Source organism: Protomyctophum parallelum (assembly GCF_964188405.1).
Source record: "Protomyctophum parallelum genome assembly, chromosome: 14".
Taxonomy (NCBI): domain Eukaryota; kingdom Metazoa; phylum Chordata; class Actinopteri; order Myctophiformes; family Myctophidae; genus Protomyctophum; species Protomyctophum parallelum.
The window spans coordinates 35,316,746-35,338,839 of NC_139709.1; the positions used below are offsets into that span (position 1 = coordinate 35,316,746).

Below are 22,094 nucleotides of genomic sequence, written 5' to 3' on the forward strand. Positions count from 1 at the left end.
GTGAGATGAGGAGAGGAGACGAGAGGAGGTGAATGAGGAGAGGAGAGGAGAGGAGAGGAGGGTGAGATGAGGAGAGGAGACGAGAGGAGGTGAGATGAGGAGAGGAGACGAGAGGAGGTGAATGAGGAGAGGAGACGAGAGGAGTGAAATGAGGAGAGGAGACGAGAGGAGGTGAGATGAGGAGAGAGACGAGAGGAGGTGAGATGAGGAGAGGAGATGAGAGGAGGTGAGATGAGGAGGAGACGAGAGGAGGTGAAATGAGGAGAGGAGACGAGAGGAGGTGAGATGAGGAGAGGAGACGAGAGGAGGTGAAATGAGTAGAGGAGACGAGAGGAGGTGAGATGAGGAGACGAGAGGAGGTGAGATGAGGAGAGGAGAGGAGGTGAGATGAGGAGGAGACGAGAGGAGGTGAAATGAGGAGAGGAGACGAGAGGAGGTGAGATGAGGAGAGGAGAGGAGGTGAGATGAGGAGACGAGAGGAGGTGAGATGAGGAGGAGACGAGAGGAGGTGAGATGAGGAGAGGAGAGGAGAGGAGGTGAGATGAGGGGAGGAGAGGAGAGGAGAGGAGGTGAGATGAGGAGAGGAGAGGAGGTGAAATGAGGAGAGGAGACGAGAGGAGGTGAGATGAGGAGGAGACGAGAGGAGGTGAAATGAGGAGAGGAGACGAGAGGAGGTGAAATGAGGAGAGGAGACGAGAGGAGGTGAGATGAGGAGAGGGAGACGAGAGGAGGTGAGATGAGGAGAGGAGAGGAGGTGAGATGAGGAGAGGAGACGAGAGGAGGTGAGATGAGGAGAGGAGACGAGACTACACCACTGCCATTCAGCTCATATACATTTCGGCCTTTTGAAAAAGCCGATCCACATGCTCACAATATGTCACGATGCGATGCATTGTGAGCTTGTACATCTGCAATTTTCTAAAGATTTTTATACAGTATATTGAAAACGTGAAATGGGACATTCTGTATAATCAGTACTTTAACTTTTGGTACTTTAAGTACATTTTGATGTTAACACATTTTTACTTTTACTACTTTACAGACTTTTCTTGTAACAGAGTATTTTACATTGCTGTAGTGCTACTTTTACTTAAGTAGAAAATAAAATATATATACTTTTTCCAGCACTGGATAGTGAGCCATCTGTAGCCAAAGTGCAGTCCAGCCAGGGTTAATCTAGTTAATCTAAGCCCAATTAGTAAAAGCTGCAACCTGCAACCTGCAATTTTGCTCTTCCTGGGTTTGAACCCATGCAGCTTTCTGCTGACATTTCTACCATTGAGATGGATAGAGCCTGCCTGCTTGCTCGTTGGGTTTTTGATTGATTGAAGTATTTATTAACAGTTTGCAGAATTACAGTAAACAAAGGTTTAGGACAGTAGATATGGTTATGGAATAGCCATGAGAATTTATATTGACAATTATATTTTGTGATTTTCATAATGTTGCTGATGTCTGAGGTGGATGGGTCTCTCAGTACTTTCATGATACTCATTGACATCATAGAACGTATATATATATATATATATATATATATATATATATATATATATATATATATATACACACACACACATATATATACACATTACAGGGAAAGTCAAGTGTGATCAGATGTCATCAAAAGAAAGAAAGAAAGCATTTGGGACACTATATGCGCATGCTTCTATCATATCGATAGAGCACCGGCTCTATTGGCTCTATTGGCTCCAAAAGCTGGAGACAACTCCAGGAAGTAGAGATACGTCAGGGTGCTTCATGAAGTAGAGATACGTCAGGGTGCTTCATGAAGTAGAGATACGTCAGGGTGCTTCATGAAGTAGAGATACGTCAGGTGCTTCATGAAGTAGAGATACGTCAGGGGTGCTTCATGAAGTAGAGATACGTCAGGGTGCTTCATGAAGTAGAGATACGTCAGGGTGCTTCATGCGCTTGTTGAGAAACCTTCATAGAAATCAATAGGTGGGGGCGGAGCTGTCCTCCCTCTAGCCCATTCTGAACGGGAACCCATTTTGGTGTTTTAGCTATTGAAAGTTTTTAGCTATTGAAAAATAGCAGATCTACAAGCTCATATCGCGCCACCGAGTGGCGCGATACGAGCTTGTAGGTCTGCTATTTTTGAAAAACCGACTGACATTTTTTAGAATCTGATCTCAGGTCAGAATGGGTTAATCAGACCAGTGTGTGTCCAGTGGAAACCTCGTATGAATCTGATCTCAGGTCAGAATGGGCTAGATATACCTCTATGGCCTAGCCTACCCCGCTAGCCAACCCTGATAGCTGCATGCTAGCCTACCCCGCTAGCCAACCCTGATAGCTGCATGCTAGCCTACCCCGCTAGCTGCATGCTAGCCTACCAAGCTGGCCAAATCCACTTGCCGACCCTGTTCGCCAAACCCCGTCTTTCAGTCAGACAACCCTGCTAGTCTACCCAGCTATAGGTAAGCCCGCAGTCTCAGCCTGCCAACCAGGCAAGTACTGTACAATCACAAAGAGCTAAAGGGCCTTTTGAAAACAAAAGCAGAATCCATATCCCCAGTAGTACAGTTCATGTGAGCAGGGGCGCTCGCCGTATAATCTATAACTTATACTTGGCCATAAAACAAAAGACGAGATAATGTGCTTTATATATAGAGCCTAGTATCCTCTTAAGATACACAGAGAGAGAGAGAGAGAGAGAGAGAGAGAGAGAGCGGAGAGGGGAGGGGAGGGAGAAAGTAATACATTAACACAGATAAGACGATGAAAGACAGTTCTCTTTAAATTCAAAGCGGTGGGGGATGTTTGATGACGTGGGATTTGCCTGGGCTTTACGCTAGGCAATTATTGTTTTTTGTTGCGTGTAACGGGGTGGGCCGCTGTAAGCCTGTGAGCAATCATGTCTGTGTGTCTATATTCTATGTGTGTGTGTGTGTGTGTGTGTGTGTGTGTGTGTGTGTGTGTGTGTGTGTGTGCATGCGTGTGTGTTTTCATTTCTGACACCCTCAATATTATTAATCACTTGACTGTTCCCTTGCGAGAAGCGAAGCACCTGGCCGCTCGTGAGATGACATATTTGCTTTTGGGCGGCGGGGTGTGTGATCGCTGTAAACTCACGTGTGTCTCGTCAAGCCAGAGGTACACTCACCCGCACGCCTTTGTCAAAATAGCCGAAATGACGCTGTGTTAGCTTACAGATCCTCTATTACGTAACTAAAGTGTGTCTCAGGTTTGAGTCTCTTCCATTTGTCTAATGTTTTCCCCACGTGTCTTCTGAAGAACAGCCAGGCTCTGAATTTCCCCCCAAAGCGGCAGCTGTACCGCCAGGGAGGCGAGCCTGTCGCTGTGCGAGCGCCGTGCTATTTGCAACTTCACACCGACAACGCACAAAAAAAAGAAAACACGTTGAAAATTCCTCAGCCTCTAATGTGTGAAGTTATGTGTGTGAATAGATCAAGAGAAAGAAGCTTGACAACGTCGCTGGTGGAAAGACAAAAAAGTTAACTCAGCATCGCTCAAAAGGTTTGGTGGTTTGGAGGGAAAGAGCGGCCGTCGTGGGGATGGCACTGAAACTGCTGCGGAGATGAGTTGGCTGCGAGGCGAATGAAAGTGCACGTGTTGCTATTAAAGTTTAGAGGGAGGAAGGGACGGATGGGGACGGACGGACGGACATGGGGAGAGATGCAGAATACAACAACAAACCACCATCCAAGTAGAAGTAGAGCACATGAAGAAGGCTTGGGACTGAGAGGAGTCTCATTCACCATCAGGTTATCGCAGTGGAATGGTGGCAGTCTCTCATAAGGACAATGTCTCCCAACGTGCAATTTTCACTGCTTTAAAAAAGTGTCACATCCAGCCACCTATACTAGGGGTGGAGCACTTTCCTGCTGCTATATCCACCCAAGCTCAGAACACGCTGCAAGGTGACGCGTAGTGAGCTTGTGCGAAAGCTTTTCTTATACACCATTTCCAATGAAAAAGACGAAAAAAAAAAACATGGACATGGACATGGTTTCTATTTCAAGGTTCATGGTTGTAATTTATTGCCTGATATTGTGCACATTATGGTAAATAGGAGTAAAACATAGCCATATAGGTAATCATTTCAGTTAATTGCCCAGCCATACTCTATACACATATTTACATCCTACTCACAAACACATCCTCTGTACTTACTCTCCCTTCTCTCTCTCTCTCTCTGAATTCTCAGGGGTAATTAGCAGTGTTGTGCTTATTGAACACATCAAATAAGCACCGCCAACCTCTCTCTGCTGAACGCACAGAGAGAGAGAGAGAGAGAGAGAGAGAGAGAGAGAGAGAGAGAGAGAGAGAGAGAGAGAGAGAGAGAGCGAGAGAGAGAGAGAGAGAGAGGTGGGGATGATGAAGTACATTTTGTCTTTGCATTTTTTCGTAAATGAATGCCCCACTTGATCATACTATATCGTCACACAAAAGCATCAAAAGTAGCAGATCTAAAGCTCGAAATGTGGCACAAAGCCACGGCAATAGTGATGCATTGTGAGCTTGTAGATCTGCTATTTTCAAATGGCTGAAATGTATAAAAGGCTGAAGTGGTTAATGTAGGCCTACATTTTGTACTAATAATTAAACAAGCCCACAATTATACAAATTTAGTATAACTAATAAATAAGTAGTGGAGTAAAAGTATAGTTTTTGGGATGTTTTTGGGATGCTCACCATGGACAGCTCTCTAACCTTTGGAGATACGGCGCTTTGAAAATGGGGTTATAATGGAGGCTCAACAGAGCTGGATGTAGAAATCACATCGCTGCTGGTGACGGAGGAGGGCTATACTACCCGGAGCAATGCTAAAAGGTAAACAAAGCGTTGGCGCGTTTCTATGGATTAAACGGTCGTCTACGCTTATATGCTTATATAGGCAAGAAAATAATTAACTACATACTAAATGTGCTTACTTATGACAGCATGATCAGGGGAGGACGTGGTGTAATGAGATGTATGGAGAGAGAGAGAGAGAGAGAGAGAGAGAGAGAGAGAGAGAGAGAGAGAGTTGGGGGTGGTGATGGGAGACGGAGAACAGTATAAGTATGTGTGTGGCTGTGTGCATGGGTGGGCGTGAGAGATAGACAGATGAGAGAAAGCGAGAGAGAGAGAACGAGAGAGGGGGGGCAGATGTAGCAAAAGATAGCAGGCGGAACGGGGAGAGGAACCTCAAAAAAAGGATGAAAGGAACTGACAAGGTGAGAAGATGTTTCAGGAAAAAGGAGAGAGAGAGAGAGAGAGAGAGAGAGAGAGAGAGAGAGAGAGAGAGAGAGAGAGAGAGAGAGAGAGAGAGATCACGAGAGTTCCCTTAAGTACAAAAATCAGGACTGTGCAGTGATACAAGATGACAGCTAATTTTGTCGCTGTCGGGCAGAAACCTCTTATCTCCATATTCTAACTCGCAGTTTTTTCGTATAGGCCTACATTAACGCCCACTTGATCACACTGCAGCGTCACACAAAAGCAGCAAAAGTAACAGATCCACAAGCGACGTGATTCAAAGCTTGGGCCGTTTTGGAATTTGAATCCTGTAAAGTAACAGCTTTCAGTGGTGAATGTAAAAGAAAAAGATTTTAGACACCCAGATTTTCCCCCACCCCCTGCAGTATCTCTGAGCAGTGGTGTAAAGTAGTACATTAACATACATGAAGCAGCCCTATACAGCCATTTGAAATGTGGCGCATTGAGAGCTTGTAGCTCGGCCATTTTCCAAAGATTTTTCATAATTTATTTTCTTACGAAATGGGACATTCTGCACATTGAGTACTTTTACTTTTGGTAGTTTAAGTATATTTGATGACGATACTTAGTCAAGTACATTTTGAATATGGGACTTCTACTTGTAACAGAGTACATTTACATTGCAGTATTATTACGTATACTTAAGTAAAAAAAAAAAGTATACTACTTCCACCACTGACTCTGAGGACACCCCCTATAGGGATTAACGTTGGTTACACATTCTAACAGTCCAACAGGCATTCGTCTGACAACACCATCGCTCCCGACATGCGTGGCCGCTTAAAACTAACCCGTGGCAGGTTAAAACTCACCCGTGGCTCCCGGCATGCACGACAGGTTTTAGGGCTTGGGTTTGGGGTAGGGTAACGGAATAATTAAATGCCTGTCGGACTGTTAGTACGTCGGACCAAACGCATGCACCCAGGGGTCCCAGACCTCTCCTCGTCCTATACAAGGCGATCTCTTACCAGTATCATGTGACCCGTGGAGATGTCCATGTTGGAGTGGGTGGGCTCCTCGCTGAACCACGAGGAGGTGGGAGCTTCGGGCAGAGGGGCTGACGGCCGCGGCCGGACCCCCGCCATCGCTGAACTGCGACGACACGCTGTTGATGCGAGAGGAGAGGGGCTCCGAGGAGCGCTCTGCGGCACAGGAGGAGGGGGGCTTGACCGCCATGCGCTGACGACACAGCTCCTACAGAGAGAGAGAGAGAGAGAGAGACAGGAAGACCTCGCTTAAAGCCCTTTTCTTGCACCAAAATAACTTCTGGAACTGATTCCGGAACATTGGTGCTTTCACAGAACCGGCAGCCATTTTATTGGTTCCAGTTCCGAACCAACTTTTAGGGTTCTGAACCAATTCATTTTCAACACTCACATGACCAGAAGAAAACAACTGACGCTCGCTTCTGAGGGATACTGGATAATCGAGTCTCCATTGCAATGCTATGGACAATGATGGCAGCCTGCAAGCGGAGGTGTTTTTCTTCCTTGTGGTCACTGGCGATTGTGGAATATTTTCCAACATTTGGCCATTCGATTGCACTATGTTAAGGATTGCACTATGCAAGGATCGCACTAAGTTAAAGATCACTATGTTAAGGCGCATGTTCATGCAATGAACACGATCGGGTGATTCTTCAAAGGTTAGTGAAAAAACACCGGCAGGGAATGGGGTTTTCTTATTGATTACCCTGGCAATATATGTGTTAAAACTGTTACTTGAGTAATTGTACCAAAAAGTATTAGCACCATGCAGAATACACATACAGCACCAAAATTACTTGATTAATACTTGATTAAAAGTATGTAAATTAAAATATATCCAGGTTACAGTACCAAACATTAAAGTACTCATTATGCAGAATGACCCACATTCATATATTGACTGTAATGAGTTCCTGCATTAATGTGTTCATCACATTAATATCGCAGCCTGTAAAGGTGGGGCTGATTTTAATTACTTTATGTGCTGCTGGGTAGATTAACCATCATTTATCACTTAATGTATGTTTTATATTCATAATCTAAATCTGCAAAGTAACTAAAGCTGTCAAATAATTCTCATGAATTTAAAAAAGGTACAATGTTTTCCCTGAAACAGAAGTAGAAAAGCACTGAAAAATGGAAATAATCTAGTAAAGAAAAAGTAGTGTGTAAATTTGCTCCCGGCATGCGCGGCCGGTTACAACTAACCCTTAGTAGGTTAACAGTTTGACTGTTTTTTACGATTAACCCGCATTTTAATCAACCCCCCTTCACTGCCGAGATTGTTGTATTACCTTTAGAGCATACGCTGAATTATTTGGGCTTTTAATCCGCGAAAATCCATCAAAAAAAGCTCCCGTGGTTTGTTATGATCTGTGTGTAGCATCCACCATCTTGGTGCACCGGAAGACGCACACAAGATTGGTTTCAATGAGGCGTTGCAACCAATGCATTTCCATTGGCCTCAATTTCCCAGAAGCCTAGCAGCCCACAGCATGTGACGATTTCCGGTTTCGTCATCACAGCGAAGCCATCCAGTCTCATACTCCGCGACGAAGACGGATTTTCTTTTGTATTCATTACATTACGGCGGATTAAACACATAAAACAAAAGGCGGGTATGTCCGATACGGCAGCGACATTAACCTGGAGTAATCCATTCGCGGCACGGAAACTGTTAAAACTAACTTGTGGCTCCCGACATGCATGGCAGGTTACAAAACTAAACCGTGGCTTACTATTAGGTTAGGTTTAGGGTTGGATTTTGTATAGGGTGTCGCGTCGGACTCATGAATGTAGGACTGACTGTTCTAACCCTCACCTCATTTATACTCAGAGTATAGCCAATCTACAAGCTCACAATGCGTCGCATCCGACAAAGTCCTACAACAAAGTACTATAAATCAGCTTTCAACTACAACCTGGTATCTCTCTGCGCTCAAGGACACTGACTGTATCACGGCAGGTCATCTGTGTACGTTACAACGCTACAGATTAGCTGTACAGTGAGGGTGCATGATTGACGTCAGGAGTTAATTTGAACAGTCCTATACATTAGTCCGCTGCAACTGTGATGTGATTAATATTCCTGCAGGTTGCCACGGAGACAGTGATGTATGGCGCTCATATTGGCTCTCGGCCTCCGAACTAAACCATATACCGAAACCACAATCTACACTGTAAAATCCTCAGTTGCTTATTTAACTATGAGTGTACAAATGGTTGCAATTGTACTGTCTCTCAGACCCAAAGACGTGTCCACCTCGGACCCCTGGTGCCCCCCGTACCCCATGTTGAGAAACAGCGTTCTAACAAGGCCGCAGGGCGAACTCCTCAGCAAATCTTTTACGGTGTAATTAAAAACGGCTTCCCCCGAGAGCCAATTAGATTGCGAGGAGGAGGCGGCGAAGAAATGGAAGGAATCATAGAATCATAATAAAGGTGGGATGAGTTTAGAGAGTGAAGCAACACACATTATAAAGGTGATAGAAGTCCTCCTGTTGCCCGGAAGACATATGGCACAATGAAGACATATGGCACAATGAAGACATATGGCACAATGAAGACATATGGCACAATGAAGACATATGGCCACAATGAAGACAAGATGTCTTCATTCTGAAGACATATGGCACAATGAAGACATATGGCACAATGAAGACATATGGCACAATGAAGACATATGGCACAATGAAGACAAGATGTCTTCATTCTGAAGACATATGGCACAATGAAGACAAGATGTCTTCATTCTGAAGACATATGGCACAATGAAGACAAGATGTCTTCATTCTGAAGACATATACAATGAAGACAAGATGTCTTCATTCTGAAGACATATACAATGAAGACAAGATGTCTTCATTCTGAAGACATATACAATGAAGACAAGATGTCTTCATTCTGAAGACATATACAATGAAGACAAGATGTCTTCATTCTGAAGACATATACAATGAAGACAAGATGTCTTCATTCTGAAGACATATACAATGAAGACAAGATGTCTTCATTCTGAAGACATATACAATGAAGACAATATGTCTTTCAGGGGTGAAAGTGGCTTGAATTTACAATAAATTAAATATAGGCCTTTAGCAGAGCAATTTACAGTAAGCAAGAATAACACAAGGTATTACATAAAATACATAGAAATAGTCATCAAGAATCATAAGCAAGCTACTGTAAGAACCTAATATCTGTCTAACAGTAGATTATCTGTACAGTGAAGCTACCAGTATTACACCCTGATCTCGCCTAAAGGGCCAGGTCGCGTGCACGCTGCATCCCCCTGGGTGACAGCAGACTGCTGGGGCGAGCGCTGGCGCTTTGGCATAACAGTTGCCAAAGTTCAGAACATTATGGAATGAATTCTGTACTGGCCTTATATGGAGCGTGTCTTGAGTGTACAGGGTTTGATGAGGTCAGATCAACATATGGAATGTCAGAACAGGTTATCTATCGGTGGCAGCGGGGGAAGTGTCTTGAGTGTACAGGGTTTGATGAGGGCCCAGGTAGGGCCGCGCCTTCATTTTTCAGGCCTATGAGAACTCGACTCGGCTGCCGGGTGCGGCTGCACTAATAACTTTGGGGCTGGGGCCCGTCTATAGAGTATGAATGGACAGGTATCAGTCAAAAGGGATAGGATCCAACAGGAAGCACGTACATCTCCAGAAATTCTACAGGTGGTGGTCAAAAATATACATAAAATATACACCGTTTCACTGCTCCCAGGGACATTTCTTTATTGGTGGTATAACGTTTCGATCCGTGTGGGTCTTCCCACAAGGGTCGAAACGTTGTACCACCAATAAATACATTTCCCTGGGAGCAGTGAAACAGTGTGCGGACATCCTTCCTTTTCATCAGTCAAAAGGGAGACATTGAGAGGAAGGACGGTGGGGAGGAATCAACATATGGAATGTCAGAACAGGTCAGCTCCATATATGGAGATCTAAAGGTTTGAGGTCAGATGTAGAGTTGGCTGGCCGGCTACATATATGCAGATCTATGTGAAGATCAAGTCTTCTCCATGTATGGCTATCCAGGGTTTGATGAGATCAGTGTTGTCATCTTTATATGGAGACGGCCACATTCGGAGCGTGTCGCGAGGCGTGATGTGTCACGAGGCGTGGAGTCTGAAGAGGTGGGTTTTCAGACTACGGCGGAAGATTGGTTTGTGGAACTGTATAGAACCTGAGCCCACAGGTGGATGCTGCATAGAGTCATAGACACTAGTGTAGAGATGAGCACAGAGCAGTGACAGCAGACCAACAGCATGTGATAATAAAGCTGATTCTGGCCTCTCTTCACAGGCTACTTGTTAAACACAGAATCCACTTTAAGGGATTATTATTGTTGTTAAAGCACCACATAGATTGGAACCACATATGTTTCTAACCCCCGCTGCCCTCATTCTTATATCCTCCTACCAATTATTCTGTCTATTCACAGTCCAGATTAAACTTTAATGGAGATTTGTGCTTGGCCGCGTCTCTGCACCCAAGGCAATAAGATCGTCACTGTCAGATGGAAACCTTGTATATGTCCAAAACGGTTCCTTTTTATTATTGTAAATACATAAAATTGTGATCTACAAGCTCACAGCGCATTGTGACAGGTTGTGAGCTTGTAGACCAGTTATTGTCACTACTTTTGTGGACTCTCTAGTGATGAAGTAGGACATTGATTTACGAAAAAAGAAAACATGCATGTTTGAAAGATGAGGATACGAGGTCTGTCTGTCTGTCTGTCTGTCTGTCTGTCTGTCTGTCTGTCTGTCTGTCTGTCTGTCTGTCACTTTTCATGTTGTGTCAAGTTCAAATTATGACAATCTCATAGTTATCTAATCAACGGTGCAACAGATGCCGTGTGGGCCCATGAAGGGGAAAAAAAATAAGCCAAGGCGACTTGGTCGACTTGACTTGGTCGCATGAAGACACCAAGGACTCGTCAGTGATGTCACTGACTGACTGGATTATAAACAGCTTCAAGTCGTACTACTTATGTGTTGCATACACCTTACCCCGTAAGTGGTTCCTATGAATATTCTTTGATCATGGCATTTACTATTTGAAATCATAAGGGAAAATCTGAACGCAGAATGTAATATAACAACATTCACATGTTAATATAAACAGCATCAGCCCGGCAGACTATTGAAATGAAAGCTATAACTGGGGTCCCTGAATCAATGTTCACAAGACCACTCTCTTTAGCATGCATGCAAAGGTCAGAGAGAGAGAGAGAGGAGAGAGAGAGAGAGAGAGAGAGAGAGAGAGAGAGAGAGAGAGAGAGAGAGAGAGAGAGAGAGAGAGAGAGAGAGGAGAGAGACACAGAGAGAGAAGAGAGAGAGAGAGAGAGAGAGAGAGAGAGAGAGAGAGAGAGAGAGAGAGAGAGAGGAGAGAGAAATCTCAATCTAATATCGTGCTTAAAAAGCCACTTCATATTGGATTGTGGGAATTAAATTTCACAGGCCTCTATTCCAGCTGAAGGATAATTACAGCAAACAGGAGTGGAGGGGTAATAGCTTGGGGTGGTAACACAGAATATAGGGACTAGCTGCAATTAAAACACAAGCAAAATAAGTGTTTTTTGCTTGTTTTTTTCCACCTTAAAATATGATCATCAGGTATTATTGTTATATAAGGATTGAATTTTCTTTCAAAAAAGTGTACAGTATTTGTTTAACTCAAATAGGCCTATTTGCTTCTGGGGGGGTCCCGGGAACAACATTATTTTCAGATGGATATCCGCCGCCAAAATACAGATAATTTGGGGGCTCCTTGAAACGGTTTGAGCACCAGTGCACCACTGATACGTCTCTGAGAAAACTGTCATGACTTAGAAGACATTTTCTAGAATGTGGTCTCAGGTCTCAATGGGTTAACAAACACCAATGGAGCAGAGGCACAATGGGGTCCTACTGTATATCCTACCTGATAGGTGGCGGTGGCATCGCCGGCCGTCTCTGTGCCCAGGTTGCTGAGCTTCTCCTTGATCTTGTGGTGGGAGCGGTGGCGCAGGCAGTAGACCACGGTGGAGGCCAGCAGCACGGCCACGATGCACAGGATGGACACCACCGTCAGCACCAGGAACTTCCTGGACTCCGCCTGGCTGTACTTGCTCGGGATCTGCTTGATTTGGCTCCCCTGGTGGTCGAGACAGGAGGAGCAATGGTTAGAAATGGGGGGGAAGAACATAAGAACGGATGCCAAATGGAGGTCGAGACAGATGTATTGGTGTTGCAATTGCAACTCTTACAGGTTGGTCTTCTACAAGTCGCTTTGTGTGCGTGCGTGCATGCGCAGAATGTCAACACTAAGCTGCACCTGACAAAGATACAACCAGGTGCTCACCGGAGACGTATAAGTCAATACTTTTAAAATAGTAAAAAGGTGATCCTGGATCAGTCGGGACAAAACATCAGCTTCAAAAAAGGGGAGATCCGGGCACAAAAAATAGTTTATTAATCCAATCCAATTTATTGGAGGTCTTTTTTTAACTAAGCTGCACCTAACTGGACAAATGTAGTATACAAACAGGATGGTATACAGCACACCACTTATACGCACATTGACACACAGGTGAGTGCGCGCACACACACACACACACACACACACACACACACACACACACACACACACACACACACACACACACACACACACACACACACACACACACACACACACACACACACACACACACACACACACACACACACACACACACACACACACACACACACACACACACTTCATTCTGCCATATTACCAACACCGGAAAATCATGGGTACAGAAAGCTACCCTGTGTGATATGAGTTTGGCCAAGAAGCCAGGTTAACAGAAAGCACCTTCTCCTCCAAATAGATGGACTGCCAATAATGCCTTACAATTACAACCCCATAATCCTCAAGCCGACAGTGACCACCAGCCTGTGAATTTGGCCCAAATATAAAAACAGTCGCTCCAGGCCGAGAATGAGCGACCTGGACCATTCAATGTCTGTATCGTGCCATCATCGGCATTTGTCTTACATCTCCACTTCCATAAAACCATTTTAACCAGCAGACCAGCCCGTTCTGTACTTAACAACAACGTAGCTGTTTACACAGATACGAAGATGTTTATAGCTTCCAAATCTAGATTACTATAGATTAGAAGATATGAATCACATGGCCCAATTCTTTTATACATTTTTTTCTCTGAACATAAATATGCATGTCACTGCCAGCACTAAAAAGCATAATAATCACAGGCACTTGTTCTGCCATCTGTGCCCCGCCAGTATTTAGCATGCATAAAAGTCCTCGTTTAGCAAAGCTGTTTCCAGTGGTTAGGAGAAGCAGTCAGATTTAGTTTTTAACCTTTTTGTAACCATACAACTACGGTATATAAAAATACTCTGTTACAAGTCAAAGTAAAATGTGACTTACATTGGTATTAAAATATACTTATGGTGCGTTCACATGGGCAGACGCAAAGATACAGTCTACCATTCATTGTTAATGGAAGCCAGCGACATGACGATGCAAAGGCGCAATGATGCATGTAGCTGCTCCACGCTTGTGATGTTTGTGTCTTTGCATCTGCCCATGCGAACGCAACACAACAGTACCAAAAGTAAAAAATAGTCATTATGCAGAACGTCCCAATTCACAGATTTACTTTACTTTTTAATGGTATATTTACAAGCTGTGAGTGGTTGCACACTGGTGTGTTTTTTCACTGCGTTTTGTGGATCCGAAAGTAGTACGCTATCACTAGCTGTCAGTGTCAGCCTGTCACCAACACCCCACTAGACCCCACTGTATTCAGAAAAATGATTGACATAAAGTGAGGTCGATTTTCGCAAACACCTTAAAGTAGTTAATGTATGTTTTTGTTTTGTAATCCTGTAATAATAACCCAAAGGTTGGGTGGATGGTGGTTGTCACTCGAGTCGTCACAGATGTAACATGCCGACCTGCAAAGCACACCATTGCTCCGATTCACGCCAAACATGGCACACACACTGGAAAATAGTTATTAGTTTAAAAAACATTTGAAAAATATCAGTACTTTTACTTTGATGCTCTACGTATATCTTGATGCCAATACATTTGAAGTGTATATCTACATTGTGTAATAGCTACGTCTACTTAATGAAAATTAATCAGGTATACTTATTCCACCACAGTCCATCTAATCCAGGGGAAGTTCATTTTCAGAGCTCTATTCATTACAAGTGCGCGGCGCACACTGCCACCGAGTTCATTTCAGAGCCCAGCGAGCTCAAGATAATGGCTCCGTGGCATCTTTCTTTCTTTATTTTTAACCTGACCACCGCCAGTTGACAATAGGCCCCATAATTCCCCATTATTACACACTCCATAATGATCCTGACAACAATGCAAAGCCGGGCAGCATCGGGAGGGGGAGGAAAATAGGCTCTAAATTGCGGTGGCACCCCGACACACAATTAAGCCTCCTACACGCCCCCCCTCCGCAAAGAATTATCAAAGGAAATCAATGGCAAAATAAATAAATAAATGTAGTCTGAAGATGGTAATAATTAAGTAGGTGGTGTTCTCTTTTTTGTGCGTGGCATTTTTGCAGCACTAGAGGAAAAAAAGTAATCCAACAAATTTCTCCGGGTGCAGCATTATATAAACGCCTGGCAGAGCTACTGATTATGTGCTGTTGTAATATTAATTTTAACTCGCATGACCCTGATTTCAAAGGCTGCTCGTACTATCTAGAAACATCCTGCTTCTCAGCAGGACCCACGCGTCTGTCTCTGGAATCATGTCTGATTTATACTGTTGTAGTGTTGGTTACATCTGCACACTCTCAGAGTTACAGACCTGTAAAGGTCCATAGTGTTGGTTACATCTGCACACTCTCAGAGTTACAGACCTGTAAAGGTCCATTTGGTTCCCAACTATCATTTATTTAGCTGGTGACCTACCATAACCCCCTCAAGGACCCTTGGGGATCCCTGGACCTCACTTTGAGAATCTACAGGACATGATAATGTTCATCCCTGGGATGGTTTGTGATCACTTGAATAGACAGTAAGTCAGTCCTTGAAGGGAGCACTCGTTATTTTATTCACGTGGTAAATGATTCCGTCTACCACGGCTTGCCATTAACTCCTTGACTCACGGAACCAACACAACATAGTGCTCCTCTCCTCCTATACCAGGGGTGGGCAACTTTGACGATGGCGAGGGCCACTATGTTTCCACACTCACTCCAGAGGGCCACATTGCATATTACTGTCGTATAGCAAAAATAGCCGATCTACAAGCTCAAAACGCTGAGCTTCTAGATCAGCTATTTTGCTATATTTTAATTGAAATTCGGAAAAATCTTTTGCTACTATTTTTTAATTGGAATCCTGAAAAGTTATATTTTTATTTAATTACAAATGCCTTTCAAATGAAATGAAAACTTTATGAACTAAATACAAATACATTGAACATAAAAAAGACAACATTTGAATACTACTCATTAACCCATTCTGACCCGAGATCAGATTCATACGAGGTTTCCGCTGGACACACACTGGTCTGATTAACCCATTCTGACCTGAGATCAGATTCTAGAAATGTCAGTCGCTCTTCGATTTTTCAAAAATAGCAGACCTACAAGCTCGTATCGCGCCACTCGGTGGCGCGATATGAGCTTGTAGATCTGCTATTTTTCAATAGCTAAAGCATAACATGATGCTGACACCAAAATGGGTGCCCGTTCAGAATGGGTTAAGCTATACTAATTTAGAATTATTATTATGTTTGAAACTGTAACAGCTGAAATCAATAATATATCAGTATTCTGATATTAACCTGAGGGCCACATTAAGGTGGGGGCAGCATGTGGCCCCCGGGCCACCAGTTGCCCATGTATGTCCTATATAGATGAGGAACTGGTGGCCCAATATCAGAATACTGATATTTGTACCCGCTTTAATTACTTCAGTGTTCAGTCTCCTTTAGTAGTTTAATGACTAGTATTAAAATTGCATTCTTTTTTATGTCCAATGTATTTGTATTCAGGTTCATAAAGTTAACATAAGCAGGCCTATAACTAAATGCATTTGAAATTTACTAACATTTTTACTCCAATTATTTCCCATCAGTATGCAATGTGGCGCCTTGGAGTGAGTGTGGAAATATAGTGGCCCTCTCCATCATCGATGATACTGCACCCTGTAGCATAACTCAAAGGAACAGTGCTCATGTACTGTAACTGTACCTGTCTCACTGCTTCTAGAGTGAGTGATGCCCACGGGAATACAATCAGATGGAGATCATCTGACCTCGCCCCACCAAGGTGTTTGTTTGGTAACTACAGTGCAGTAACTACAAACTAAAATGAACTGAAAAAAAAAATCACACCCGGGTAAAATTATCATCATACATCATCTCATTCTGGCCAATCACAATTTGTGTCCTCACTTTTGTCTTCAATGTTTGTGTTTACACACTTTTGTCTTCAATGTTTGTGTTTCCACAATGTTAATTACATTTACACAAACATGGGTTTAAAAGTGTTTCATCTGGTTATAGCTAAATGAGAGTTTGGCATACAAGTGATATTGCACTAGGCTAATTGTATATCTGTTCTTGAGGCAATTGTTAGTTGACTGCTCAGATTGACGTCACCTATAAGCACAATGTTCGATTGGTGGATGGTAGCATGTAGCACCCTTTAGGTCCAGGTAAGTTGCTCAGTTGCGCTTTGAAGCACCCGGAAGAACGCTCTACTTCCGCATTTAACCACCAAATTTTGGTGTTCAAATGCGGAAGTGCAAACGAGCGCTCAATGTTAAACCCCAGCTACACGGGGTTTCCTCGTCATAAATGCAGGGACCCGCCTGCAGTTCCACCTTTCACCACAACGTCTCGCAGCTTCAACACTGGCCAGCCTTGCTGGGGGCTTGTGTACTTCCTGTTGGGTGGAGGTTTACTTCCTGTTAGGAAGAGGTGTACTTCCTGTTGGGTGGATGTTTACTTCCTGTTAGGAAGAGGAGTACTTCCTGCTGGGCCGGATGTAGGTTAGTTTCTCAAGACAGACACTATTCCACAATCTCTGAATAGAGCCCATCCACCGATCGAACCTTGTTCTTATAGGTGAGGTGATATCTACAAAACCAACATCAATCTGAGTGGTCTCACAACTTTCGGTGGTCACCTAGTCACCTCGTCAGCACATAGATGTCTTTACAGCCCATTGTTTGTTCGGCCCCTAAAGACCAGTCTATTCTGTCAGCAGCACACAAACTGTCACAATGCATTGCAAATCACACCTCCATGACAAGGACCACAGCTGTGATTAATTCCATGCAGCTCCACCCAACAGGAAGTGCACCTCCAGCCGACAGGAAGTAGAACTCAACTTCATATGCTGTATAGTCTCGCGTAGCCAGACAACTATTCCACAATCTCCGAAGTCTGGGACTATAGACCCCATGAGCTGAGTGGTGCCATGTCATTAGTCAGAAGGTTCATTGTTCCGAAATTACTATCCCTATCTCTAACCCTAACCTAAACCTAACCGCAAGCACGGGAGCAAACCTAAACCTAACCGCAAGCACGGGAGCAGTGCATGTTCGGACTAACGGGACTTCGGATCTATGGGAAGGTCCCGAGCTGAGTAACGGAATTAAGCTGCCATTTCCGTTCACGAAAATATATTTTTTTATTTCCTTTTCTGCTAAGCAACAAGCTATAGCCTTAGATGTTTTCTTCTATTTATATTAGGATAAATATGCGCGACTGTAAAGACGAAACGGAAGTGGCGAGGAGGCTCCACTTCTGCTGTATCCGGATACTCATGAGACCTTTTCCGTTGGCCCAGACAGCAGACTGTATGATGAAGCGTTTGGAAATCGCGGAGGCAACAGTCTGGTAACACGATATGCTGTACCACATGCTAGTGAGGTTTCAATACTGTGCAGCACACACCTGCATATTGTTGCTGTCGTGCAGAAACCTTGTATATCTCCATATTTCAACTTTTAATGATTACTTTTTTCGTGAATTGATGCCCTGTTCACATCGACACGTTGTGAGCTATAACTGTAACCCCTCTTAGCACTAGACAACCTTCCCTCCACACACGCACACGGACGCACACTCACATGCAACACACACACACACACACACACACACACACACACACACACACACACACACACACACACACACACACACACACACACACACACTATGATTTTCATTCATCACGCTGTAGTGTATTCAGCACCTTGCAATGAAAGGAAAGCATTAGAATTGAAGGAATGGGTCGACAGAAATGGCCCCAGCGCCACAAAAGGCCACACAACGGCATTGCAGATGCATTGTGGGAGCTGTAAGGCTCGTACAGTAAAAAAAGGCGGGAAGAGAGAGAGAGAGAGAGAGGGCTGCATTGCTAATGTAACGCTAGTCTTGAAAGGAACCGTTGGTTAGCTTTCTATGTGAAGAAGCTTATGCACAATGGTGGACAGTAACTAAATATTTTTACTCGAGTAACTTTCTGTTCTGCCTTTGATGGAGGCACTCTTCTGCACTATAACTGTCTCTGTTATTTTTTATATTGTGAATTAACCACTTATGCCCCATTTAAAAAAAAGCTGAGTTCTACACACTGACGTGTCACATTTTATTTTTTTCCCTAATGTTTGCAATTCTATTACATCAATGCACTGGTTTTAAAAAAGATCCGGTACTTTCTAATTTGTACTTTTGACTACTTGAGTATTATACTGTGTCCAACCACTTCCCTGAAAGGGACCGTGGGGTAAGCTTTCTGTGTGAGGCTTATACACTCCACACCAAATGGACACAGCACTGGGAAAGAAAAGACAAGAAAAGAAAAGAAACAAGAGAAAAAAGGGGGGAAAAAAGGATTCATACTATTATGTGGAAAAAAGAAAAAGCTCCTGGTGTTCAGGAGGGATTTAACCTGTTAAGCCCCGTTTCTAAAATAGCTAAAATAACCAATACAAGCTCACAACGTGTCGCATTACTGTAAATCTAATTTCTTTAATATTTCTTGGGAAATGTTAATATAATATTATAATATTATAATATTGTATATATATATTATATATATATATATATATATATATATATATATATATATTATATAATATATCTATTATAATATTAGAGAACTTGTACCCAACACATGGCAAGAAACCCAAAGCCACAACAGCTACGTCGCTATTGCAACACCCACAACACCATCTTACACACTACACCCACACACACTCACACGGCAGTGACGTCACACACTTACCTTCGCCGTGTCCGGGACCTATCTCCTCCTATCACGCCCAACGCCAACACTCGACACCACCCGCCAAGAAATGATCATTGCAGTGCCACCAAAGATGCCTCCTGTCCACACTCACGGCGGCAATGCATTTGTTTACTACAAACATTATCGCCCGAAGCACCCACACCCCCGGAACACTGTTGCCCTTTCACCACGCTAAATTTGCCAGGTCTATGCAAGTGAGCACAAATTACATGTGAGAAAATTAATTCACAAGCCCACAAATGCCATTCAAATGCCATTCAACACACTACGACTCGCTTGCAATTCGCGAACCTGGCAACACTGCCCTGTCTTCTAATAGGCCCACACTAGCTCTCATAATCTCATTCTGATCTCCCGCAGGAGAAGAGAAACGAGGAAGGGGAGAGGAATTGTAGCCTCACGATTTAGCTTATTCCTTCTAAATCTCTGTATTTAAAATATCGCTCTCTCAGCGAATCTCTTAGTTACATCAACATTGTACTTTGTCAGTAGTTTGTTTGTGCCTACATATTACGATTACACGGAACGCTTTGGCTATTTTCGCCTGCCAGCCAACTGCCGAGTACACACGCATGCACACACACGCACGCCTGGCTTGCACACACACACGCACGCCTGGAAGCCACGATATCTCTCTCTCTCTCTCTCGCCACGCCTCTCTCTCTCACAGCACAGCGGCGCCGCGCCAGCGAGACAGGACGTTATAATCTTGAGTTTCATTAAATAACTGTCTTTCTCCGCACGCACACGTGCGCACACAACATTATTCAAGTGAAATGCGTAACGGCAATATTGGGCTAATATAGGCTACCAATACAGGACGTTATAATCTTCACTTTCATTAAATAACTGTCTTTCTCCACACACACACGTGCGCACGCAACATTATTCAAGTGAAATGCATAACGCCAATATTGGGCTAATATAGGCTACCAATATGTGGGGAGCCTACAGGGATTTACCCACGGAATTAATACATATATATATATATTCATCTATACCAGGGCTGCCCACACTTTTTTTTACTTCAGAGCTACTTTCAAAACAACCAGCTCATATACCCACCAAATAAAACTATCATGCCATTGCAGAAAATAGTTACAAAATGTAATTGAGGCTACATACAGTGGTGTCCCCTTCGTCTGTACCAGGCTGACTTCTATAGGTTTTGAAAGGTACCTTTCTTTTTTTTTTTTTTTTACCCAGGGAAGTAGCTGAGCACAGGTGCTCATTTTCAGCAACGCCCTGCACATCGAAACACACACACACACACACACACACACACACACACACACACACACACACACACACACACACACACACACACACACACACACACACACACACACACACACACACACACACACACACACACACACACACACACACACACACACACACACACACACAAAATGTCATGTCAAAGGTACCTCTGGAAGCCACAGCTGCCACACCTCTGATTGGTCGGGTTTAGTCTTAAGGGGTGTGTTTTTTTCACCCACTGTGTAATACAATTAATGGACGGTAGGTGTCAGTAGTACAGAGGCCAGAGAAACTATAAGACAAACGCACATGGAATGGGAAATAGAGGGGGGAAAATGGAAATGGTAGGGTTTTTATTTTTGGTATTTGACTTTGCTACTGATGATTGTACGCAACAACAACTATTGCATTGTGTGTTTGAGCTGACATGCCCTTTTTTATGTCAATCAATCAAGTCATCTCAGGTCATCTCAAGCGGCAGATGCAAAAATAGTTTTTTATATTAAAATGATATATATTTTTAGGGGCATGTCATGTGCTCTACCTGCAAAGCCTTTGTGAACTATAACTTTTGGGCACCGCTTAACGTCAGATCAGGGGTTTTGTCGGCCAGCGCCAAAGATGCTCCCCGACAGCATAATCGGAGCAAATACCGGGCAGTGTGTATGAGCCATAACGTGTTGACTACACTACACTACACTAATAAGGACACATAATAATAACTAATAACCCATCCGTTACTACATGTGGAGTCAACTCCCACAATTTCCTTCTTCCCATAGTGCGCGGCAACGTAACTCTGGGATGAGCGGCCGCGTAATTCTAGTATATATATATATATATAGTAGTTGAAAGTATTCATAGGTAGATATAAAGGTGTTAATCAGGGCACATGTTTATGTATTTATTTTCTTTCTTTCTTGTACATGAATGACCTACTTCGTTATACAAGAGTGTCGGTTAAAGTCGTGAGCTTGTAGACTGCTACTTTATAGCTACTTATGAACATTTGTGAACGTGAAAGTGGTTATTTCTCTCCGTATTTTTATAAGACTCAACAAAAAGTATAAGCAAGACCTTGTGAATCGGTGGAGCCACTGGAACAAAAAGGCATTTTTTCCCTATTTCCTGAACCATTTTGGACATACAAGGTTTCTACCTGACAGCCTTTCGTCTCTGATGGAAAACTATTTTCTTCATGATTCAAAATACAATGAAAATAATAATAATAATAATAATAATAAACAACATGACACATTTTGAGCTTGTGTATCTGCTATTATT

General features: G+C 43.4%; 1 protein-coding gene across 1 annotated transcript in view; it reads right to left on the minus strand.

Annotated features, from left to right (window-relative positions):
• Positions 1-22,094, minus strand: part of LOC310871279 (receptor-type tyrosine-protein phosphatase N2-like) — a gene marked incomplete at both ends in the record, with an annotated part of 183,112 nt that overhangs the window by 34,403 nt on the left and 126,615 nt on the right. The window contains 3 exon segments of the mRNA XM_083782764.1: positions 6,216-6,284; positions 6,286-6,441; positions 12,173-12,385. Of these exon segments, the coding sequence (XP_083638890.1) occupies positions 6,216-6,284; positions 6,286-6,441; positions 12,173-12,385 (438 nt within the window).